The following is a 25185-nucleotide window of genomic DNA, read 5'->3' on the forward strand; positions in this document are numbered from 1 at the left end:
TATTATTGAGGGCAGTTTGTTACCCCCAACTCCAAGTGATGAATTAAGAATTCGTGCTCATTTTTCTGGGCCTTGATCTGTCCCTAGGGCACTGTCTGTCCTGGCCTGCACTGGTGTGGCCAGGGGAATTTGAACCGTTGGGGTGCTGAGCAGCCTTTTTTCATGATGAGTGAGGTTTTCGCTAGCATTCCAGCTGAGCCCGGGCACGCTGTTGTTTGTAGTTGGCACGGTTTCCCTGCATGCTGATAGTGAACGCACTGGGCACGTCCCTTCCAGCCCTGCTGTGCACAGCTGCCTGGCTCACCTTCCTCGGTTGTCTTTCCGTGTCTAGCAGGAGCATGGCCAGACCCTGGCCCCACATCCAGGCCCCCCAACCTGCCTCCCTCCAAGGCATGGCAGGGCCAGCCCTCTCCCTACCATCAGGAGCCAAGTGCTCAGTGGGGCGCCAGGCTGCACAGTGCCCTCTCCCCTGGGTGGGAGACCCAGGCACATCCCACCCGAATGTCCCCACTCAACCCTACCCTCACTGGACAAGGCTGTTTCCAGGCTGTGCCCACCCCCATGGCCCCTGGAGAAAAGCAACTACCGAGGCCTGGAGGGCACAGGGGAGCCCCGCCTGCCCCACAGTGGCACTGTCTTCTTGGCATGTGCTGGGCCCCAGGGCGGCGTGAAGGCTGCATCCCCCACACTCCAGGACCAGGGAGTGTTGGCTGGGCCCTGTCCCCACTAGGCAGGACCCACCACCAGGCTTGTCCTCATCTTGGGTCCTGGAGGCCTCCTGAGCTGCCACCAATGTCCTTCTAAAGAGAGCCAAGTCCCTGGCCCACCCCTTGGCTTGGAAGGACCCTGGGTTTGTTTTGAGGGGGTTGGAAATGCCTTGCAGGGGGAGTCGAGATGGGGTTCTGTACCCCAGAGTGGTGCTGGGGCTATAGGGACTCTCATGTCCTGGTGATCAGCAGGGCTGACCGCCCCCTAAGTGCCAGCTGTGTGTACCCCCGGTGCCAGGGACCAGTGGTGGTATTCAGAGCCCTGTGGTTGCCCCTCCCCTACCAGTCTTGGCAACCAGGACTTCCCGAGTCCACTCGGGCCCAGGAGACGCTGTGTTTGTTTGGCACGCCGGGTCCTCATGCCGCTGTCTTCCCGGTGCCACAAGAGCCCTGGCAAACAAAGAGTGTTTTCTCTCCCGTGGCTCCAGGTCTGTGTAGGCTCCAGGAGATGCTGGGAGTCTTTGGGGTGCAGCTTCCTCGGGGGATTGACCCTGGAAGAGGGTTCCTGCTGACTCTGGCTGGTTTCCTCGGTGTGTTCTGGGCCTCGTTCTCCTAGGACTGCTGTGATAAGTGATCACAAACCGGGGCGCTGAAAACAACAGACATGCCGTCCCTGAGTTCTGCAGCTGGAAGGTGGAAATCAAGGTGCTGGCAGGGCCGGCCGCGTTTCCTGGCAGCTCTCGGAGGAGCCCCGCCTCCCCGGCGCCTGGTGGCTGCAGGCCTTGGCTTGTGGCTGCCTGGCTCCAGGCTCTGCCTCCCCCTGCACCAGCCCTTCCTCTTGTTTCTCATCTCCCTCTGCGCTCATTTTACGATAATTCATGTTGATTGCATCGAGCCCCCCTGCTGATCGGATTGCCTCATCTCAAGATCTTTAATTGCACTTTTGCCGTATAAGTAAAATTCCTTCTTTTGCTATGTAAGGTAACATTCCCAGATTTTAGGAAATACGATGTGGACACATCCTTTTGGGGGCCACCGTGTAGCCCACTACAGGGTGGGTTATTTCCTAGTCTGTCCTCCATCGTCGGTGTCGTGGAGAGGGAGGTTGTAGGGAGCCCCTCTTCTGAAAGGCTGTGTCCCCGAGGGTGATTCCAGGCTGGCGTCGCCTGGGCCCGCTGGGCCCGTGTGCTGCTGGAGCCTTCGGCTTGGAGCTGCTGCAAGCACCGGAAGACGGTCAAACACGCCCATCCTTCAGGTTCGCCAGGGTTTCCAGCCCTCAGCCTGTACGTGACTCCCGTAAGAAACAGCAAAGCAGTGGATCGGTGGGAATCATTTTTCTTTTCTTTTCTTTTTTTATCTGCAAAGACTTTATTCAGCTTTTTAGTTAACATTGAAGAAGCACTTAATAAATATGAGCTAATACTTGCAGTCTACTATATGCTGAACCATGACCCAAGTTCTTTTTTTTTTTTATTATTATACTTTAAGTTTTAGGGTACATGTGCACAATGTGCAGGTTTGTTACATATGTATTCATGTGCCATGTTGGTGGGCTGCACCCATTAACTTGTCATTTACATTAGGTGTCTCTCCTAATGCTGTCCCTCCCCCCACCCCACAACAGTCCCCGGAGTGTGATGTTCCCCTTCCTGTGTCCATGTGTTCTCATTGTTCAATTCCCACCTATGAGTGAGAACATGCGGTGTTTGGTTTTTTGACCTTGCGATGGTTTACTGAGAATGATGATTTCCAGTTTCATCCATGTCCCTACAAAGGACATGAACTCATCATTTTAGTGGGAATCGTTTTTCTTCGCTGCTGGAATGCATTTCTTATTTTTTTAAATGGGTGTGTCTGGAGATCTGGGAATTTGCTTCAGGGACACTAATGAAGCCACCCAGAGAAGGCCAGCCCTGGACAAGCGGCTTCTGCAGTGCCGGGCTCCCCTGGCCTCCCCCTTCCCACCTCCCTCCTTGTGGGGTGGGGTTCTGGGCCCTCCCGCTGAGGCCTTTCCTGCGGGGCTGGGCTGCCCGTCCGTGTGACTCAGGAGGGATTCCAGGTGCAGAGCAAGTCACCAGGAGGTGAGAAAGTCAAACAATGCATGAAACCCAAGGGCAGACGTGGGCGCTGACAGGCAGCAGTTTCCAGTGGGAGCTGGAGAGGAGGAGGGGGCGTGGGGCATGGAGGGGTGAACAGAGGGTGCCTCCCGTCTCAGGAAGGCAGTGAAGACAGGAGGAACAGGGACCAGTAATAGTAACCTCGCCCTTGTGCAGGTGCGTAGCTCACAGCCGTACCAAATGAGCTGTTCCACTCACACCAGCCTGTTAGTGCTGGGGAGTGCTCCTGGCCAAGAGAGACAGAAATCCCTGCCTTGGGGGATGGATTGATTAGAGCTGGGGAAACTGAGGCATCAGCCAGGATCTTGCTCAGGAAACCTCTGTCCTGACAGCAGTGCTGTGGGGGTTTGGACTGGGGTGCTGAGGCCCCTGCAATCTTGCCCCCTGGGCGGCCTCTCCTATAGGGTCATTTTGGAGGGGACACCTGTCCAGGGAAGGTGGTGAGGTGGACTCATTCTCTGGACCGTCCCTGCGAGCCCTGTGTGGACACTAAGGTGGATGCAGGCTTAACTCCAGCTCCCACCCATGCAGCTGTGTGACCCAGCACAAGTAACTGCCCTCTCTGGGCTTTTGTGTACACTCATCTGACCAGCCAGGTGCTGCGGCCTGCCTTGTAGGGAAGGTCACGTGTGGACTATGCTCACCTCTGGAGGAGGTTGCTGTGAGAGTGCTTCTCATGTCCTTGTCCCCAAATGTGGACCTGGGGATAGCCAGGGTCAGGGAGCGTCACCTGAGCTGTTAGGGCGCCATGTGGCCCTGCCCTGTCTCTTCCTCCATCTCTATGTCAACCTTCCTTGCAGGGCCGAGCTGGTAGCACGTCCTCCCCCACAGCTCTGTTGCTGGACAAAGGCCCTGGTGGCTGGGGGCCTCTGCTGGCCTGGCTTCTGCCTGGGGCTGTATGCCACAGGGGTTCTGAAGTCCCTGGGAAGAGGCAGGGTCCTGACTGGCAGTGGACTGCTGTACATGACCCGTTGCCCAGGCTGCAGCCGCCTGGGCTTTTCTGTGCAGCTCCTATCCCTGGTGGGGCCTCACTGGTGTGGGACTGTCATGTTGCAGAACAGGAAAGGGCTGGGGCTTTGCCTCCACTGCCCTGCCGTGGGAAACCCTGTGTATGCCTGTGGGCATGCAGGTGAGTGTGTGCGTGCATGTGAGTGTGTGTGAGCATGTGAGCCACGTATGTTGGAGGCTGGAGGTACTTTCTCAGGTTTGGTTGGAATCTGGTGGGGTGGAAAGAGCTTGGCCAGGAGCCTTAGCTGTGCCCACCCTTTCTGGTCCTGACCCTACTTTGATGGCTGCCCCACCTGAATTCTGCAGCTTGACCCCTGCCCTCCCCTCCCCTCTTCTCCCCTCCCATCCCCCTCCATGCCAGCACCCCTTCAAAGCTTCCCCCTCTGCTTTTTCCATCTGCTGTAAGACTCTTCATGTATTTTTGGTTTTTCTGAACGTCTGACATTTTTTTTTTACCTAGATGGAAACTCCATGAAGGCAGGGATCTGTTTTGTTCATTCTTATAACCCCAGTGCCTAAAGAATGGCCCATGCTGGCAGTTTATTAGATGGATGAGTGGGTGGAGGGACGGGTGGGCAGGTGAGTGCAGCTGAGTAGGTGGAAGGGTGGATAGATGGATAAATGATGGATAGTTGGATGGGTGGGTTGATGCATGATGGGTGGTTGGATGACTGGATGGATGTGTGATGCGTGGTTGGATGGATGGCTGTGTGATGGGTGGTTGGATGGATGGATGGATGAATGATGGATAGTTGGATGGGTGGGTTGATGCATGATGGGTGGTTGGATGGCTGGATGGATGTGTGATGGGTGGTTGGATGGAAGCTGGGTGAGTGCTTGGAAGCTGGGTGAGTGGTTAGATGGAAGCTGGGTGGGTGGGTGGGTGGATGAATAATGGGTGGGTGGTTGGATTCATGGGTGAATAAATGGATGGATGGAAGGGTGGAGGGGTGGGTGAATGAGTGGGTGGGTATATGGAAGGATGGATAGATGAGTGAATGGAATAACAGATGGGCAAATTCGTGTGGTGTTTTATCATTTCTGACATACCCTTTTCCTCTTAGAAACCGTGTAATGTTCCCCTATTTGCCTCCTGTCTGTGTGGTTTCTCTGGTAGTGAAGTTTCTGACACATGAGCCATGCAGTTGGGTTGTGTCTTCAAGACTGCTTTCTGCATCCTAGGACCCAGTGTTAGGACTGAGCTCTTTGATGGGGCTTTGAGTTGACTTCAGGTTTTGTGCTTTGAAATTGCCCTGTGTTCCTGTTCCTGGGCCCTTCCACTCACTCCTTGTTCTCTGTTCTTGTGTTTCATGTTGATCGTTAATTCTGCATAAACTAAGCCTTTGTCAAGTGCTTGAGTTTTACCATTGTGGCCTTTGGAAATTCTAGTTTTTCTAGTTCAAAGTTCTTAGCTGTTTCTTAGGACCAGAAAGGAACTGTCTTTTTATTTATTTAAGAACTTAAGTGGTCAATCTTTACACGCCCTTCCCCTCCTGAGGCACGTTCCCAGCACGTTCCCAGCCCTCCCCCAGGTCCTGAGGTTCTCTGCCTGCTGTGCGCCCTCTTCTGGGTGAGCCCTGAGACCCTGCATCTCTCTTCTCCCAGCTCCTGGAGCAGCCCCCCAGGGGTAAGTTCTGGAGCTCTTGACCCAGGGGTTCACATCAGCATTCCCTCGCGTGGGCCCTCTGCCCCCACCCCCATGCCCTCTGTCTTCCATGGGCTTGTGCCCAGCCCCCTGCCAGAGTCTCCATGTAATGATGCGGAGACCCTCTGGGCAACCCCTTGCTTGTTCACAGACCAGGTGCACACCCAGCACCCGGCCCCCGCCTGCAGCACGTGAACCATTTGCTGAAGCCCTGTGAAGCTAGGGCTTTTCTGGAAGCCCCTTAGGCAGAGGGTTGATGGCTCTGGTGCTAGGGTGTCTGGGCAGGCAGGGCAGTGCACCAGCCCCAAGCCTGGTGTGGGACAGGTCCCCAGTGGTGGAGCAGGTGCATGAGGCCATGAGGGCTGGATGGGCCTTGGCTCCTGGGAGCTTTTATTTTACTGTTAAGAATGCTTTTCTGGTCGGGCGTGGTGGCTCACACCTGTAATCCCGGCACTTTGGGAGGCTAAGGCGAGCAGATTACCTGAGGTCAGGAGTTCGAGACCAGCCTGGCCAACATGGTGAAACCCCGTCTCTACTTAAAATACAAAAATTAGCCAGGCATGGTGGTGTGCACCTGTAATCCCAGCAACTCGGGAGGCTGAGGCAGGAGAATCGCTTGAACCTGGGAGGCGGAGGTTGTGAGTCAAGATCACACCATTGCACTCCAGCCTGGGCGACAGAGTGAGACTCCGTCTCTTAAAAAGCTTTTCTGTACCACAGCCAGGAAGCTGAGCTCTGCGTCCCTCCTACGGGGAGAGGGAGAGCTTTTGGTGGGTAGCATGCATGACTGAGCACAGCAATCGGTTTGCCCAAGTGGACTCTATCCTTGGCGTGGGAGGCGAGGCTGCTGCCATGGTGATGGGGGTGTGCAGAGTATGGGGGAATTTCTCCCACGTTTGAATGACTCAGCAAGCCTTTGACTCCAAGCAGAATCCTAGGGTGTAAGGGGAACACCAAATTTATTTTGAATGAGAATTCCTAGAAAAGGAAAGATAAAGTTAAATCCTGATAGTCAGCATAGCTGAACATTTATTTTATGAAAATAGTATGTCTTATAAAAGCTCTATTAGAAAATAAAAGATACAGAGCTAAAAGACACAGAGCTCACTAAATTTGACCTGAATTATTTACCTTCAGATGATTTTAGAATTAAAAACTGTCATATCACATCTCTTTTCAACTCAGCCATGGTGGGAGTGTTTACAAATGCCCCCAATTGCGGATTCTCCCCGAGGGTTGGTGGAGAGCAGCCCCTCCAGCTACCTTGTTTAAACAGTGCTGTAATCCACTCGTGCTAGCAGCCCCTCCAGCTACCTATAAACAGTACTGTAATCCACTCACACTTTGCTTAGCTTTATCTTCTGTGCAGTGCTGTGCTGCAAATGCTTAACCACCAACCCCCGGGGGAATCCTGAATTGGCTCCATTGTAAACGCTGGAGGTGCTGGGAGTCAGCCCTAAGGAACAGACAGGACCTTCCCCGGCAGGTCCAGTTCATCCAGAACCCAGTTGCTCTTTGTTCTCATGGTCCTTTATTAAAGAAAAGATGTTTTAACTCTAAAATTAATTCATTTCATCAACACCTTTCCTGCAGTACTTGAATCAAATACATGAATTATGTGGTTTTGTAACTCATGGATTAAGTGCAGGCATTAATCATTGGCTTGGAACTGGAGAAATCCTGGCATTTTATGACTTCATTTCACAAGCGTCTGTCAGTACCTGCTATGGACCTAGCTTTCCCCTCCCGCCCCCTGCAACCCTCCCTGCCAGGTGCTCAGCATATGCCCTGCACACATCAGGCATTTATTCAGCACTTGCTGTGTGCCTGACAGTCTCAGACTGGCCCCCAAACAGACCCTGTCATTGCCTGCACGGAGCTGAGGAGAGAAACACGCAGGGGAACCATCGTACAAGCAGGGCTGGATGTGGAGCTGGTGGGGCGATTGCTAGAAAGGGGAGATTTGGGGTCCATGAGAGCCCCCAGGGGCACCCTGAGCAGGCAGGTGGGCCGAGCTTCCCCAGAGGGAGAGTGCCTGAGGCGGAGGACAGGTACTGCCAGGGGATGCGGGTGGCCTCCAGGCACTGGAAAGCCACATGCAGAGACCAAGAAGAGAGGATGCGGGGCTGGAGGATGGCCTCCAGTGTATGCACAGGGCCATCTGTAACTGCCCCAGGAGGAGGGAGACAGTGGGGCCGGTACAGGCTCGTGAGTGTTGTGTGGAGGGGGCTGGGTGTGTGGCTAGAGGCCGGGCCCTGGGACCCCTTAGGCTGGGGTCTTTATGGAGCAGTGAGATTCTAGCCAGTGGGACTCACACATGGTGAGGCCAGTGTTGTGGAGCACTCTGCCGTCTTGATGCAAGGGACAAGGAGGTCTGGAGGCTGTGGGGCAGGAGCAGGGGCCGCGAGGCGAGGGGGCCTGTGGCTGTGCAGGGGACTGCTGGAGGCAGAAGGGGCTGCAATGGGGACTCCACCCCCCTGGCTGGGTGGGGGAGGATGAGCTGGCAAAGGCTGGGAGCATCATCTCCTGCAAGCAGGGAGAACAGCACCCGGGGAGTCCTGGACGCTTCCACCTCCAAAGCATCCGCGGGAAAGGCTCTGCCAGCCAGGCACTGCTGCCCTTGGGGCATCTGGTTTGCAGAGGCTGGAATGTACGCAATTGCAATTCCAGGACAAACATGGAGGGCCACTGTAGTGAATTCAGCAGTGGCTCCCAAAATCCGTGTCCACATAGAATCTCAGAATGAGACCTCAGTTGGAAATAGGGTCTTTCCAGATGTAATGAGTTTGGGTCCTTGAGATTAAGTCATCGTGGATTTAGGGTGGACCCTAAATCCAATGACTGGTGTCTTTATTTTTTATTTTTATTTTTTTGAGGCAGTCTTGCTGTGTCACCCAGGCTGGAGTGCAATGGTGCAATTTTTGGCTCACCGCAACTTCCACCTCCACGATTCAAGAGATTCTCCTGCCTCAGCCTGCCGAGTAGCTGGGACTACAGGCATGCGCCACCACACCCGGCTAATTTTTATATTTTTAGTAGAGACGGGGTTTTGCCATGTTAGCCAGGCTGGTCTCGAACTCCTGACCTCAGGTGATCCACCTGCCTCGGCCTCCCAAAGTGCTGGGATGACAGGCCTGAGCCACCGCACCCAGCCTTATTTTTTATTTTTGAGGTGGAGTTTCGCTCTTGTCACCCAGGCTGGACTGTAGTGGTGTGATCTTGGCTCACCGCAAATCCCGCCTCCCAGGTTCAAAGGATTCTCCTGCCTCAGCCTCCCAAGTAGCTGAGATTACAGGCGCTCGCCACCACGCCTGGTTAATTTTTGTAGTAGAGACGGGGTTTCACCATGTTGGCCAGGCTAACGAACTCCTGGTCTTAGGTGATCCACCCGCCTCAGCCTCCCACAGCGCTGGGATTACAGGCACGAGCCACCGCTCCCCACCTGCTGTCTTTAATAACAGGAAGGAGAGGGAGAATTGATGGCCTTGTGAGGACAGAGCAGAGATTGGAGTGATGCAGCCACAAGCCAGGGATGCCAGGAGCCACCAGAAGCTGGGAGAGGCAGGAGAGATCCACCCTGGAGCCTCCAGAGGGAGCTGGGCCCTGCTGATACCTTGATTTCAGACTCCTGGCCTGTGCGACTGTGAGACGATGAATTTGTGTTGTTTTAAGCCTCCAGTTTGGGGTCATCTGTTATGGCAGCCACGGGAAACACATACAGCTACTTTCTGAAAATGAAAACAAGCAAAAAACAAAGCAAATACAATTCCGCATTAAAAAAGCAAAGCAAACCAAACCAACAATGCCATGGAGATTGGTTTTATTCGCAACATATTTAAAGGAGCAAGACCTTTTCAGCGAGGGGCAAACACCTGTGCTTCGGTTTGCTGTGCTCTCACGGGCGTTAGCAGCCACCTGTTGAGCTCTAGTCCCTGCACAGGTGCCCCCAGCCTCCCTTTCACGGGGCAGCCTGAGGACGTCGGGGGCCACTAGAAATCAAAATTGGAAGCAGGAATGCCAGTCTGCGAGTTCAAATTCAAACCTTCCTGATACAAAGCGCTGTCTTCACTCAGAGCTGGGCCACCTTTTCCTGGGCCTTTTAGGGGAAATCCCAGGCTGGGGGTGAGAAGCCGAGTCTTCCAGCCCTCGGATGAGGGGAGAATGAGTTCCGACCCAGAGCGGGTGGGACCGGGAAGCTGCGTGGAGGTCATGGGCCTGGGCCTCACTTTCCTCTGGGTGAGTCTGAGCTCCGGGCCCAGCCTGGGTTCATAGTACCCGGGACAGACAGAGGCGGCTGTGGGAAGGGCAGGGCTGGGCCCCACAGGCCCTTTGTTTGCCGTCGCAGTTGGGTGAGTACACCCAGCCTCTCCCGGTGGCTTTGTTATTCCAGAGTGTGCTGTGCTTCGCCACTGGCTGGAACTTGGAAAGCAAACACTCCCAAATGTCACATATTTTAAAAGTAGAAACAAGATAATTTGAAGTGTCCAAAGGAGGAGAAATATACTTTAAGCGCCACACCTCCCGTGAACACACAGGATTTACAAAGACCAGGAAGCCACGAGCACTGACTTGCCCATGTGAGTGTGCAGGTGGGTGTGCAGGTATGCACCTGTGACAGGATGTGAGGTGTATGTGAGGGTGTGTCAGTGCATGTGTATGTGTGAGTGTGCAGGTGGGTGTGCAGGTATGCACCTGTGACAGGATGTGAGGTGTATGTGAGGGTGTGTCAACGCATGTGTGTGTGTATGTGAACAGGTGTGTATGGACATGTGTAGATGGGAAGTTGTGAGTGCATGTGTGAATACATGTGGGAGGTTATAAGCATTGTGCAAATGTGTGTGCAGGTGTGTGTGTGCACATGGCCCACCTGCAGGGCGGCGGGGTGCAGCATCTGTGGTGGGCTGACCCCTGTAGCGGGGAGTGGCAGGGAGGTTAGACAGCCTCCACGGGTGCTGGGAGCCTGGATGAGGGTCTAGGGCTGGCTCTTCTCTGTCTGCTTTGAGTGGGGTGGGAAACCCTGTTCCCATTTCCCTGGGGGCAGCCCCTGCCAGTGCAGAACAGGCAGATGGGATCCTGCCCTGACTCCTGGGGTGGAGGGGAAAGCACCCCCTGGCCTGTGCCTGGCTCTGACCCAGTGTCAGCTCTGGTGCCTGCGAGCCCTCGGGGTGACTGGCATGGAGGCCGTGCATGCTCATGACATTCAGCAAAACGTCAGCGATTTCAGCCCTCCTCGTTCTCGAGAGGGCTTATACTGGAATCTGGAGTCACCTTGGCTTAGCCAGTTAGACATTTTTTTTTTTTTTTTTTTCTTAAGAGACCAAGTCTCGCTCTGTCCCCCAGGCTGGAGTGCAGTGGCGCGATCTCGGCTCACTGCTAGCTCCATCTCCCGCGTTCACGCCATTCTCCTACCTCAGCCTCCCGAGTAGCTGCGACTACAGGCGCCCTGGGAGATGACGGGGAAGCAGAGGGAGAACTCAGATTCTTCAGAGGCACCATTTACCTCTGATGATTGTTATGCTGATTATAAATCAGTTTCATTTGTTCTTCAAAAGCTCATTCGAAGCATTCCCTTGGAGGATTGACAGGATTTCCTAAAACGACTGAAATCAGCACGTGGCTGAGGTTGGCCTCCCTGAGAAACAGACTCCAGGCCGGGCGCGGTGGCTCAGGCTTGTAATCCCAGCACTTTGGGAGGCCAAGGCGGGCGGATCACGAGGTCAGGAGATCCAGACCACAGTGAAACCCCATCTCTACTAAAAAATACAAAAAATTAGCCGGGCATGGTGGCGGGCGCCTGTAGTCCCAGCTACTCGGAGAGGCTGAGGCAGGAGAATGGCATGAACCCGGGAGGCGGAGCTTGCAGTCAGCCGAGATTGCGCCACTGCACTCCAGCCTGGGTGACAGAGCGAGACTCTGTCTCAAAAAAAAAAAAAGAGAAACAGACTCCAGGCCCCAGCTTAGGAGGCAGCAGGTGTGGAGGAGCCTTCAGGAGCCACAGCTGGGAGCAGTGAGGGGCCCTGGCCTGGGCAGAGGGGAGGTCAGACTGCTCTGCAGGTGTACAAGGCCTCAGCCACCCCACAGCATGGTGCAGAGCTGGGATGGCCTGCGTTGGACAGTCTGATGGTCACTGTGTCCACCCTGACCCATTGCTGGATGGGGGCTGCCCCAGCGAGGGCAGTGGAACTGGGCCGGGAGGCGGAATCTGAGTGCAGGGTCTCAGCTGTGAGCCATCAACAACCCACACCCCAGAGCCCCATCCTGGAGGGGAATGGTGGGGTGTATACTTCAGGACCTACTCTTGATAGCACCTGATTTCTTTTTTTCTTGTTGTTTGCCTGAGACGGAGTTTCACTCTTGTTGCCCAGGCTGGATTGCAATGGTGCCATCTCGGCTCACTGCAACCTGCGCTCCCCGGGTTTAAGCAATTCTCCTGCCTCCAGAGTAGCTGGGATTACAGTTATGTGCCACCACGCCCAGCTAATTTTGTATTTTTAGTAGAGATGGGGTTTCACCATGTTGGTTAGGCTGGTCTTGAACTCTCGACCTCTGGTAATCCGCCCGCCTCAGCCTCCCCAAGTGCTGAGATTACAGGCGTGAGCCATCGTGATTTATTTTTAAAAATGGGTAATAAAGTTTAATGTTCACCAGTCTTTTAAAATTGCCAGTTGTCTCATACGTATCTGCTCTGGACAGAATTGTGCCCTCCTAAATTTCTACATTGAAGCCCTATGCCCCATGATGGGCCCTTTAGGAGGTAATTAGGTTTAGATGAAGTCATGGGGTGGGGCCGCCAGGCTGCGACTAGTGTCCTTATAAGGAGAGGAAGAGAGACCACAGTCCTCTCCCTTATGCAGCAAAAAGGCACCGTCTGCAAGCTAGAAAGACAGACCTCCACAGAGGCCACCTCAGCTGGAAGCAGAGCTCTGAGAAATAAGTATCTGTTGTATAAGCCCCCGATCTGTGATACTTCATTATGGCAGCCCAGGCAGACTGAGGCATCATAAATGTGTTTTCATTCTGTCCGTTTGAGTTGGCATCAAATTGGGCTGCCCCGCATGGCAGCGGCTGTGTGAATCCCATTGGCCGTCCGGATCGTGGTGAGAGGCCTCTTGGGAGACATTGCAGGTGCCTGTCCAAAGGGGCCCATCATGGAGCCATCCCACTCTGGGGACTCCAGTGAGGTCTGAACTGCGGGAAGATGCTGCTGCCGTTTGAAGGGTATGCTGGGTCATGCACTGAGCATCCTCACATTGGATTTCCCCCCAGTTCCATCTTTGTAGCAGTCCTCTTTTTTTTTTTTTTTTTTTCCGAAATGAAGTCTCGCTCTGTCACCTAGGCCGGAGTGCAGTGGTGTGATCTCAGCTCACTACAACCTCTGCCTCCCAGGTTGAAGCAATTCTCCTGCCTCAGCCTCCCGAGTACATGGGATTACAGGCACGCGCCACCACACCTGGCTAATTTTTGTATTTTTAGTAGGGACGGGGTTTCACCTTGTTGGTCAGGCTGGTCTCCAACTCCTGGCCTCAAGACATCCACCCACCTCACTCCCAAAGTGCTGGGGTTACAGGCAGGAGCCATTGCGTCTGGCCTGTAGGAGTCTTTTAACAACCCAAGATGACCAGAGCCATGAAGGAAAAAAATGGATAAATATGATCATATAGAGACAGAAAAATTTCTGTGGGGCTACAAATACATAAAACTTAATGTTAAACATTAAGCTGGGGGAAATTGCCATGAAAATGACAGAATAGTTCCTTTCATAATTTACAAGGAGCTTCTGTAACACAATAAGAGCGGGACCCAGCAGAAAGACAAACCCAGGAATGATCAGGCAGCTTCCAGGAAAGAGAGTGTCAATTGCCAATAAAACAGGAAAAGATGCTGGCCTCATCAAAGATAAATGCAGATGAAAACATCATTGAGATCCATTTGTCAGAGATGCGAAATATTTTAAAGATTGATCATACCGGCCGGGCACGGTGGCTCACGCCTGTAATCCCAGCACTTTGGGAGGCCAAGGCAGGCGGATCACGAGGGCAGGAGATGGAGACCATCCTGGCTAACACGGTGAAACCCCGTCTCTACTAAAAATACAAAAATTTAGCTGAGCGTGGTGGCAGGTGCCTGTAGTCCCAGCTACTCAGGAGGCTGAGGCAGGAGAATGGCGTGAACCTGGGAGGCGGAGCTTGCAGTGAGCCGAGATGGCGCCACTGTACTCCAGCCTGGATAACAGTAAGACTCCATCTCAAAAAAAAAAAAAAGATTGATCATACCTAGTGTTGAAGAGACACAACAAAATTCTATCATCTGCGTTGGTGGGAGTGGGTATGTGCAGCCTTTTGGAGATGGCGGTTTGGAAATATCCATCAAAATGTCACTTGTGGCTGAGCGTAGTGGCTCATGCCTGTAGTCCCAGCACTTTGGGAAGCCAAGGCGGGTTGATCCCTTGAGACCAGCCTGGCCAACATGTTGAAACGCTGTCTCTACTAAAAATATAAAACTTAGCCGGGCGTGGTGGCTAATTGATCGGATCTGGGAGGTGGAAGGTTGCAGTGAGCCTAGATCACACCACTGCACTCCAGCCTGGGCGACAGAGTGAGACTCTGTCTCAAAAAAAAAATGTCACTTGTGTGTGACCTTTGACTCTGCAGTGTTAGGGATTTTCTCCAGAGAGTCTTAAAGCACACCAAGGTTTATATAGGAGAATGTTTACTGAAAAGTCACTTGCCATAAATGAAAATTATAAATGGCCCACATGCCTGTCGATTGGACGTTGAGTGATGTAAGTTTTGACGTGGTCCTGTGATGGAATACTGAGATTTGAGATGGAGTCTCTCTCTGTTGCCCAGGCTGGAGTATAGTGGTACAGTCCTAGCTCACTGCCGCCTCCGCCTCCCGGGCTCCAGCGATCCTCCTGCCTCAGCCTCCCAAGTCGCTGGGATTACAGGCGTGTGCCACCACACCCAGCTAATTTTTGTATTTTTGGTAGAGATGGGGTTTCCCTGTGTTGGCCAGGCTGGTCTCAAACTCCTGATCTCAGGTGATCCGTCCACTTTGGCCTCCTAAAGTGCTGGAATTAAAAGCACGAGCCACCATGCCCGGCCCACACCAGACTTTTTGCACTGTGTTTTTTGTTTATTTAGTATGTGAATGTAATACTTTAATTTTAAAATGCATTCATTTAAAATTCCGTAACTGGGAGAGAATGTTGCTGGGAATTTTCTGGTCATTGGAAGCCCCTAAAGGTCTGTGAGGGGTCTCCGGCCAATGTCCACCCCACGTGGTAGGGGCAGAGGGGGCAGCATGGGCTGTGTGGGTTGCAGGCCACCATTCCTGTCTGGGGGAGGGAGTGTCACCAGCCACACACCTGGCTGCCGGAGGATGCAGCAGCCAGTCCAGGAACAACTGGGTTGAAGCATGGCGCATACTGAGACCCTCAGAGCAGATGAGGTTCTGAGCACTCCTTGTCTGAGGGCAGATGGGGAGAGAGGCAGTGTGCTGTGGGCCGTCCAGCTGGTTTTCTGGGAAAGCTTCCAGAACCTTCCTGTCACAGAAGAGTTTAAACTCTGGGGAGGACATCAGAGTAGGGTGGTGCCTGCCCTTCAGGAGCTCACAGGCTGGTGGGCGAGATGGGCCAGATTAGAACCGAGTTGGAATCCAGGGGTGGCCAGATAGTGCAAGGGGTCTCTGTGAGGGGTGGGAGGGCGGACGGCAGTCAGGGCAGGTGGCCTGCTCAGAAGGTGGCCTTTGGGTCATGTGATGACAGCATGCTCCGAATCTCTGACGAGGCTCTGCTGTGTTCTGCTATTGCACGGGCATAGGTGTGGGGAGGGGGCCTGAGGCCCTCTGGTCTATTTCTAGGTGTTCTCCTCGGAAGAGTCCAGCTCAGCCTGCACGGTGCTCAGAACGGGGTTGGAGGCTGGGAAGGGCTCATTGCTGCCGTTTCTTTGACCCCAGAGAGTACTTTTTGGAAACCCCCTGGCCACCATCTTTAGCTCGCCCACCAGGAGCTGGGTGCAGCCGACTCTGGCACGGCTCTGGGCAAGTCCTCAAGAACTCGGGGGTTTCTGTTCATGTCACAGACCTGACCTGGAGTCCGTGGGGTTTTCTTTCAGCAGCTGACTCTGTGGCTGGCGTGTGTCCGGGGTCTGCAACAGGCTCATTGGCTTTTCCCTGGCTGATTGGTAACCTTCTCTCTGGCATCTTCCTCTCGCCCCCCAGGAGAGCACTGTGAGGTGGATGCCCGCTCAGGCCGCTGTGCCAACGGGGTGTGCAAGAACGGGGGCACCTGCGTGAACCTGCTCATTGGCGGCTTCCACTGCGTGTGTCCTCCCGGCGAGTACGAGAGGCCCTACTGCGAGGTGACCACCAGGAGCTTCCCGCCCCGGTCCTTTGTCACCTTCCGGGGCCTGAGACAGCGCTTCCACTTCACCATCTCCCTCACGTGAGTGTGCGTCCCGCCGCGCCACATGGGTCTCTTTAGGAAAGGGGCGAGCTTCTCCGTGCACCCCATCCCTCTAGATCGCGACATCGGTGTCCTCCGTGTGGGGCCTTTGATAGTTGAGTAGCTCCAGGCCGGGCGTGGTGGCTCACGCCTGTAATCCCAGCACTTTGGGAGGCTGAGGCGGGTGGATCACCTGAGGTTGGGAGTTTGAGACCAGCCTGGTCAACATGGCGAGACCCCGTCTCTACTAAAAATACAAAAATTAGCTGGATGCGGTGGTTTATGCCTGTAATCCCAGCTACTCAGGAGGCTGAGACAAGAGAACTGCTTGAACCAGACGGTGGAGGTTGCAGTGAGCTGAGATTGTGCCACTGCACTCCAACCTGGGCAACAGAGCGAGACTCCATCTAAAAAAAAAAAAAAACCACAAAAACTTATTCCTTCTGTGTCTTTGTTTGTACCCCTTAACCCACTTCAGCCCCTTCCCTGCTCCCTCCCCAGCCTCTGGTGACCACCACTCTCCTCTCCACCTCCGATAATGTTTAATTAAATGTCTGCACAAGGGAATGTTACGCTGCTGCTTGTCAGATTCTGTATTTCTGAGATTATTGCACTGGACAATTATGAACAGTTTCCCTTATGTGTGACGGTGGCTAAACAATCAGAGCTGACACTAAATCACCATGATGGTGGCTAAACAATCAGAGCTGACACTAAATCACCGAGGGTTTTGTAGGGAATACCTTTAAAAGTAAAATCGTAAGGTGCCTCCCCAAGCTTCCAGGGCAGTTACACTTTGGGAGCGGTGAGGGCTCTTGAGCCTCTGAGAGCCACTGTGAGGGGCCGGGTTGGGGGGCGCGTAGCTGCTTTTGTTTCAGATGGGTGCTTTCATAGCCCCTTCTCCTCTTTCTAGTTTCTCTTTGCCAAGTGTCCAGGCTCCCAAGTGGGCTCCGGGCTCCGTTCCCAGCTGCCTCTCATTCCCCCAGCTCTTTATTCTTTCCTCCTCCTTCCCAGCCCCCGTCTCCGGGCCTTGGTTTCTGTTTTCTGGCCTTTCTTCTTTTTGCTTGCATTGTTCCAACCCTCCCCTCGGCTTTGGGTCCCTTCTTTATTGCTCCATCGCCAGCGGTGTACGTGTGCTTGCCAGGGGAGCCGTGCAGGACTGTTTGACACTGACACCGCCCACCAGCCCCCACCTGGGTCTAAAGGGAACCGCACGGAAGTGAAACCTACCAAAGGCAATCAGGTGTGACCCAGGGGTGCTGAGTCTCGGGAAACAAGCCTGCACTGAGTTGGTCCCATCGTCATTAAGATCCCTTCTCCCTGCTCATTCCCTGCCCAAGCATCAGTGTGCTGTGTGGGTATTTTTCTTTGTGTTTGTCATCAGTTCTTGCTGGCATTCTAAATAGAGGGGGTTCGGGGGACAGTTGGGAACCATCAGTTTTTTTTTTTGTTTGTTTTGTTTTTTGAGACGGAGTCTCGCTTTGTTGCTAGGCTGGAGTGCAGTGGCGGTATGATCTCGGCTCACTGCAACTTCCATCTCCCAGGTTCAAGCAATTCTCCTGCCTCAACCTCCTGAGTAGCTGGGATTACAGGTGCCTACCACCATGCCCGGCTAATTTTCGTATTTTTAGTAGAGACGGGGTTTCACCATGTTGGCCAGGCTGGTCAACCTGACCTCAGGTGATCCACTCACCTCGGCCTCCCACAGTGCTGGAATTACAGGCGTGAGCCACCAGCCAGCCGAAACCATCAATTTTAACTCAAGAAAAAAGGCTGAGGTCAGATGCTCGAGGCTGGCTCAGGCCAAATCCTGCCGCAGGAAAATGGATAAACCAACCTCAAGTCAAAAGGAGTTCCTGCCGCGGATCTCTGATGGTGGAGACACCCGGCTAGCTCAGAAGCCAGTCCCAAGCGCACTCAGGAGGTTTGCCAAGTTCTCTGAAACCAGGGAGCGGGGGGAGGTGTTGTGGTGATTTGGGTCTGAAGACCCCCTGCCCGGGCCCCTGGGTGGAAGAAGGATTTCTGAGAATTTGATGATCTCCTGCCAGAGCGGGTGGTTTTTTGCTCTGCGTGCTCCAAGTTCTGACAGGCCTGTTCAAGTTCAGGCGTCTATTCATGCCTCTTCCTTTCATTTATTCACATAGCCCATATTAAGCACTGATAGGGACCAGATCCTCTTTGGGCTCTGGAGTGCAGCAGGGAATGAGAGCTGTGGTTCCTTACGTTCTTATAAACCAATGAGTCAGCAGCATGATTTCAGAAATTAGCTGAGTGATGTCATAGGCTGATGGGAGGTGAGAGCAATGTAGAGTAAGATGAGTCAGGACAAATACAGCTGGGTTGACCCTGAGCGATCTGCAAAGCCTGGGAAGATTGTTTCTGGCATAGGGGGCAGCTGGTGCAAAGGCCCTGGGGTCTTTTTGACCTGTGTGTGGGAGCCAAAAGATGCTATTGTGGCTGAGTGCCGCGGGGGGGCGGGGAGAGGCCCTAAGAGGGGTCCTTCCACAGCATCATCCCCGCCTGGGAAGGTACCAGGTCCCCATGCCCTGGCGCACACAGGGGATCTGTTCACAGCAGCAGAAAATGTACTGCACGTGCTTTGTCCAAACACATCTGTAACAGGTGTCCTGGCCGCTGGTCATACTTGTAGCATGTTGTGCAAATGGGATATTTTTTGCATTCTACAGGCCGTAGTAACCAGATTCCCCATGGATTCTGGTTTGCTGCTTCCAGGAAAGAACACTGCTTGTCAAGCTTGATGGGCTGTCTGCTCCTATGAGAAGGATGCATGCCTGACACCATGCTTTCCTGAATCGTAGCCCCATGCGCTTGCCCTCCTCTGGCTGGACTTGTCATTCCTAGGCAGGCTTTGGACCCTGGGGTCTTCATCCTGTGACGTGCCTGTGCTTGGTTCCGCAGGTTTGCCACCCAAGAAAGGAACGGCTTGCTGCTCTACAACGGCCGCTTCAACGAGAAGCACGACTTCATCGCCCTGGAGATCGTGGACGAGCAGGTGCAGCTCACCTTCTCTGCAGGTGTGGCCTTCTCCCTAGGAAGGGCAGCTCTGAGCAATTCAGATACTTTGTGGGTTAAAACGACCCTCGCCCTGTGCAGCGCCTCCAAGCTGCTTACCCTTTCATCCCTCAATTGTAGGTCTAGGAACCTGTCTTATTGAAGAAATCCAGAGTACACAAAGATGTTCATAACAGGCTGGGCGTGGTGGCTCACGCCTGTAATCCCAGCACTTTGGGAGGCCAAGGTGGGTGAATCACGAGGTCACGAGATCGAGACCAGCCTGACCAACGTGGTGAAACCCCATCTGTACTAAAAATACAAAAAGTAGCTGGCGTGGTGGTGCACACCTGTAATCTCAGCTACTCAGGAGGCTGAGGCAGGAGAATTACTTGAACCCGGGAAGCAGAGGGTGCAGTGAGCTGAGATCACGCCACTGCACCCCAGCCTGGTGACAGAGTGAGACTCTGTCTCAAAAAATAATAATAATAAAAAGATGTTCATAACAGTGTTATTTATAGTGCTGGAAATGTGGACGATCTGGTTCATGTTTTCAGAAACCAAGGAATCATTAAATTGTGGTACATCTCTAGATTAAAAATATCAGTGCCGGCTGGGTGTGGTGGCTCATGCCTGTAATCCCCAGCACTTTGGGAGGCTGAGGCGGGCAGATCACCTGAGGTCAGGAGTTAGAGACCAGCCTGGCCAGTGTGGTGAAACCACATCTCTACTGAAAACACAAAACTTAGCCGGGCGCGGTGGCACATGCCTGTAATCCCAGCTGCTCAGGAGGCTGAGGCAGGAGAATCGCTTGAACCTGGGAGGTGGAGGTTGCAGTAAGCTGAGATCATGCCATTGCACTCCAGCCTGGGTGACAGAGTGAGACTCCATCTCAAAAAAAAAAAAAAATTTTTTTTTTTTTTTTTTGACAAGGCTAGCCAGGCAAGGTGGCTCATGCCTGTAATCCTAGCACTTTTGAGAGGCCAAGGCAGGCAGATTGCTTGGCCCCAGAAGTTCAAGACCAGCCTGGGCAATATAGGGAGACCCTGTCTCTTTAAAAAATATATATATATCAACAAGGCCATTAAACATGATACTGCAGTTGTTAGAAAAGAGCATTTCTCCAGACTGCCAACAGGTATATCTGTGTTTTTCTGGCATACATCACTTTTTTTTTGTTTTTGTTCTTGTTTTGAGACAGAGTCTCACTCTTTCACCCAGGCTGGAGTGCAGTGGTGCAATATCGGCTCACTGCGACCTCCACGTCCCAGGTTCAAGCGATTCTCATGCCTCAGCCTCTCAAGTAGCTGGGAATACAGGCACGTTTCACCATGCCCGGCTAATTTTTGTATTTTTAGTAGAAACAGGGTTTCACCGTGTTGGCCAGGCTGGTCTTAAACTCCTGACCTCAAGTGATCCGCCCATCTCGGCCTCCCAAAGTGCTGGGATTACAGGTGTGAGCCACCAGGCTCAGCCTGGCACACTTGACTTTTAGGAGTGAATTCTGCCATCTCCTCCTTCACCTGGAAGTTCACCAAGATGGCTCAGAGGTGCTTCTGTCTCTAGAACTGTGGCCTGTGTTGAATGACGTGTGTGTGATGGTGGAGGATGGAGCTTGGTTTTCTATATGCAATAAAGAAAGGGAAGCACCTGTAACAGCAGCCAACCACCATGGGAGAGGTGGCCACAGCCCTCCAGGCTCTGTGAGGTGGGATTAGGCTATTCCCCTGGCCGGTGTCTCCCACTTCCCTGTTCCCAGAACTCCTGCTGATTCCCTGGAGACGGCATTCCCTGCCTGGGACCTGGTACCCACCGCACCTGTCCTTTGGTGCCCATGAAGCTCCTTCCTCCCAGCTGCTGCTGACTCAGGGTTATGCCCCAGAATCCTTGAAGGGACTCACCTGCCCCACTCCGGCAGGAGCTCAAGGGGTGGAAATGACAGACACCCCGAAGCAGAGATGCACAAGAGATGCGTCCGCGACCTCACAATGGGATGTGTTATATGGTTTAAGAGTTGTTAAAAGCCTGAGATGACATTTATTTGATTAAGTGACCTAAAGGGGAATTGGTTTTGATGATTTTGTCTACATTGATGCAATGCATAGGAAAAAGGGTTTGACTCCTGGTGCGGTGTAGGTGTGACTGCTGCTGGTACAGACAGATGGGTTTTCCGTGTTTACATTTTTTCATATTTAGAAAAGAGGAACAAGGCCAGGTGTGGTGGCTCATGCCCGTTATCCCAGCACTTTGGGAGGCCAAGGCAGGCAGATCACGAGGTCAGGAGTTCGAGACCAGCCTGGCCAACACGGTGAAACCCCGTCTCTACTAAAAATACAAAAATTAGCAGGGCATGGTAGTGTGTGCCTGTAATCCCAGCTACTCAGGAGGCTGAGGCAGAAGAATCTCTTGAACCCAGGAGGTGGAGGTGGCAGTGAGCCGAGATGGTGTCACTGCACTCCAGCCTGGGCGACAGAGTAAGACTCCATCTTAAAACAAACAAAACCAGAAAAGAGAAACAAGAATTACTTTTGTAACCAGAAAAGAAAGTGGATGGAGTGGTGGGTGCCTCCCACCATGGTGCCGTGGGGAGGGGAGGGAGGACGTGACCATGTGCACCTGTCTCCCCCTGATGCCTCACAGCCCAATCCTCGGTCCCCAGTAGGCCCTGCCAACCTCTGCTTTCTCTCTGGGTCTCCCTCCCACCATGCAGGTGAGACAACAACGACTGTGGCACCGAAGGTTCCCAGTGGTGTGAGTGACGGGCGGTGGCACTCTGTGCAGGTGCAGTACTATAACAAGGTAAGATGGGCCCCACCATTTCCCCCTGGCCCCAGGGCGGCTCAAGAAGGTGCCCTGGGGAGAGGCGCGGTGGCTCACGCCTGTAATCCCAGCACTTTGAGAGGCCGAGGTGGGTGGATTACCTGAGGTCAGGAGTTCGAGACCAGGTTGGCCAACGTGGTGAAACCCTGTCTCTACCAAAAATACAAAAATTAAAAAATTAGCCGGGCGTGGTGGCGGGTGGAGGCTGAGGCAGGAGAATCACTTGAGCCTGGGAGGCAGAAGTTACAGTGAGCCGAGATCGTGCCACTGTATTCCAGCCTGGGTAACAGAGTGAAATTCCATCTAAAAAAAAAAGGAAGGAAAAAAGGTGACCTGGTAGATTTTCTGTCTGAAGACATTTGTGCTCTGAATTTTTTTTTAAATGTGCTATTGGAAAAAGTGGTTTAGGAAATGCACATTTGTGGAGGGTCTGTGTTAATACACCTGAGCCCTGTGCTGGGGTCATAGTCCCACCTGGAGCTCTGGGTCGGGGAGGGACACAGGGATCCTGGAGATCTCCTGTGGTGGGTGGGTGGGGGGTGCACAGAAAGGGCTTATTCATTTGCAGCCACCTTGGCCAGAGTCTTTACTAGTGGCTGAAATTCTGGGCTGTTCATACACGGCTCTGTAGCCAAAATCGTCCACTCTACCTGGATGTAACTGGAGAGCCAGAACACTCTCCAAGGAAGTGCTGTGAAGGCTGGATGGTTTTGGTTTCACTTTATTTTGCTGTTCGTTGGCTTGTAAGGAAACACGTTGTTTTTTGCATCAAAATGCTGTGCTTTCCACGGCTGTGATTTTGCAAACCCCTTTTCTCTTCTTGGGAAGCTCCAGAGTGTGCCCCCGCTTGCTCGTGGGTCTGCGTGGGTCTTACTGGCCCCTCCTGGAGCCCGGCCGCGCCCCCGCGCCCCACTTCCCAGACTTCCACAAGGCCGGGGCCTAAGCTTGGTCGGCAGACGAGCTCTCCTCTGTCCTCCGGGAGAATCGAGCCAGTCCTTCTATGGAGATAGCATCTTCCTTCTTTCACAGCCACTGTGCCTGGCTGTGACTCGCCAGCAGTTGGGGTCCAGCCACTGGGCCTGAGGTCGCAGTGCCGCCTCCATTGGCTGTCACTCTCCTTTCCGTGCTGGCCACCGGCATCCCTCCGCCTCCCTGGCCCGCCCTCACATCTGCCTTGAGTATCCCATCATCTCTCAGGCATGCCACACAGACTCCAAGTAGTGGTCACCTGCACAGAGACCACGGTTTTTGTCCTCTGTCCCATCAGTGCCAGCCCAGGGCAGGTGGAGCTTGAGTCTCATTTGGGAGGAGGGCAGATGGGAGGTGCTGGTGAGGTTTCGGAGCTGAGTGCTTGCTCGGGGTTTGGGGGGATATTGAGAGAAGGCTGGCAGGTGTCTGGGCGGGGTCTGGCCTGCCGCACATTGAATGTCACCCCTAGTGGGGCCTGGCTGATGTTTGGAGAACCATGTGCTTGACAGAGGTGCAGGAGGCTGGTGGGGTGAGGGGTTCAGGGCTGAGCAAGAGTAAGAGGGTAGCCCTCACAGACGTGGATTTATTTGCTGCCATTGTCCATTTCAAAGACCGAGTCTTTTCTTGATATGGTGCCGTCCTGTGGCTGTGTGGGGCGGTGCTAGCCAGTGTGAAGTGCGTCCACCTGGGCGAGCTGCGCGGGTGGCCGTTGCGTCCTGCTGCGTGGCGCTGCCTACTCTGACCCCGTGATCCTTTCTGTTGTGCCCTTCCAGTCAGCTGGGGCTGGACACCAGAGCTCGATGCTCCCTGGGGTGGTGCCTCCCAAGGGCTGGGCCACAGGGGACCCTGGAGACCGTGCCCCATCCTCAGGGAAGCGTAGGGCATAGGTGGTGCATTTTCCTTCCTGCGCGTATCAGAAAACCAAGTCCAGGGATGAACGTTTTTTGCTGGAGGGGGTGGGCAGGGGGTGGTTGAGTCAGCCTTGGTCTGCCCATCAGTGCCCGACACTCCACAATCATCATCTGCCTACAGCAGAAGCAACAGTGTCTGCAGTTGGCAGAGGGACTCGCAGCCAGGACGCCGCTGCAGTCACCTCTGTGCATGCTCCACCCTGACTCTGAACACAGTGTTCACTGGGGCCCGCCTGCCGACACCCCCTTCCGGGTGCTCAGAGGAGCAAAGTCCGCATGCAGGATGCCACCTGCACTGTCCCGGAGGAGAGGGGCCTCACGTAAGACGATAAACAGAGGACGGTGGATTACTGGGATCCATGGCTTCCGTGTCTAGGGCCGGGTCCTTTCAGCGGTGCCTGAGCACAGCTCCCTGTGCAGGATTAGGCCTTTCCTGCGAGCGCTAGATGCTTCTCTCTCTTGCCTGAGGTTATTTGATGGAGGAAACCAACCAGTTTTTACTGTGTCTTTAGGCATCCATTAGGAGGTCTGACGGGGCCACACACTAGGAATGTGTTAGCAGAGATTATGAGCATCAGCCCGAGGAGGAGACAGCCGCTGCTCCGTGACTTAGTCTCCGAGTGGCAGCTCTGACAAACCCAGGTGCAGAGGCCTCCTCTGGAGTGCGCCTGAGCCGGGGGCAGGACCCGTCAGGTTGTGAGCAGTGTGGGGGCCTGGACGGGTGGTGGGGGCCAGCTTGAGGTCAGGAAGACAATCTTCTGGGGGCTGGTTTCTCTCCTCTCTGGGCCTCCACTTTGTCTCCAATGTCACCTCTGGTCCCGTCCTCCGGCAGCCACCTTGGGGGTGACCTTAGGCCACCAGGGAAGGTTTTGGGGAAGAGGACAGGCTCAGGGTGGGAGGGGACCCCCACGGGGAGGAGGCGTTGGGGCTGGATGATGAGTTGTGTCCAGGGCCATGACCAGTTGAGAGGGGCTTAGGGCTGGGGCTACAAGGGTGGTCTCGAGTGCGGTGGGTGACACGGCCGAGGGAACCCCCCCTGCACACGCGTCCCCGCCTGCCTTGGCTGATGCGGACGGTCGTACCCCCGGCCCAGCTGTGTCCTTTCCCCAGCACGCTCCGTTCACCTGCTGTGCCATCGCGCTGGTTTTGGTTTTTGTATTTTTGGGGATGATTAAGAAAACATATTTGAAAAAATTCAGCATACAACAGTCTGGTGAGGGTGGAAGCATTCATTGGTGGGGGGCTGCGCCGCTGCCCACCCTCCTCTCTCCAGTCTCGTTCTCTGTCCCCCGCCCTCCAGAGCGGCTGTATCTCTGAGGCATGGGCCACCTGCATTTTAGGTCTGAGCATGACCTCCTGGGTGTTGCCTGTCACAGTGGCCTCCTGCGCTGCGTCCACGTGCAACCTGTGGGGAGCCTTCCCCCACCTGCCAGTGCACAGGGCCTGGGAGCTGCCAGGCTGATGGAGCAGTCAGGGTCCCCACAGGAAGCAGATGGGGTGCTCCAGTGGGACCAGCCCTGGAAGGGTTATTTACAAAGGGCTGGGCAGGGCG

The 25185-nt window shown here is 54.0% G+C and overlaps 1 protein-coding gene across 2 annotated transcripts in view; it reads left to right on the plus strand.

Moving 5' to 3' along the window:
* Nucleotides 1–25185, plus strand: part of CELSR1 (cadherin EGF LAG seven-pass G-type receptor 1) — a 180743-nt gene that overhangs the window by 83460 nt on the left and 72098 nt on the right. For both annotated transcript variants that reach the window (XM_055253952.2, XM_055253950.2), the window contains exons 3-5: nucleotides 15699–15921; nucleotides 18841–18956; nucleotides 21644–21732. In XM_055253952.2, coding sequence (XP_055109927.2) covers nucleotides 15699–15921; nucleotides 18841–18956; nucleotides 21644–21732 — 428 coding nt within the window. The remainder of the gene's footprint in view (nucleotides 1–15698; nucleotides 15922–18840; nucleotides 18957–21643; nucleotides 21733–25185) is intronic.

Source organism: Symphalangus syndactylus, chromosome 18, assembly GCF_028878055.3.
Source record: "Symphalangus syndactylus isolate Jambi chromosome 18, NHGRI_mSymSyn1-v2.1_pri, whole genome shotgun sequence".
NCBI lineage: Eukaryota > Metazoa > Chordata > Mammalia > Primates > Hylobatidae > Symphalangus > Symphalangus syndactylus.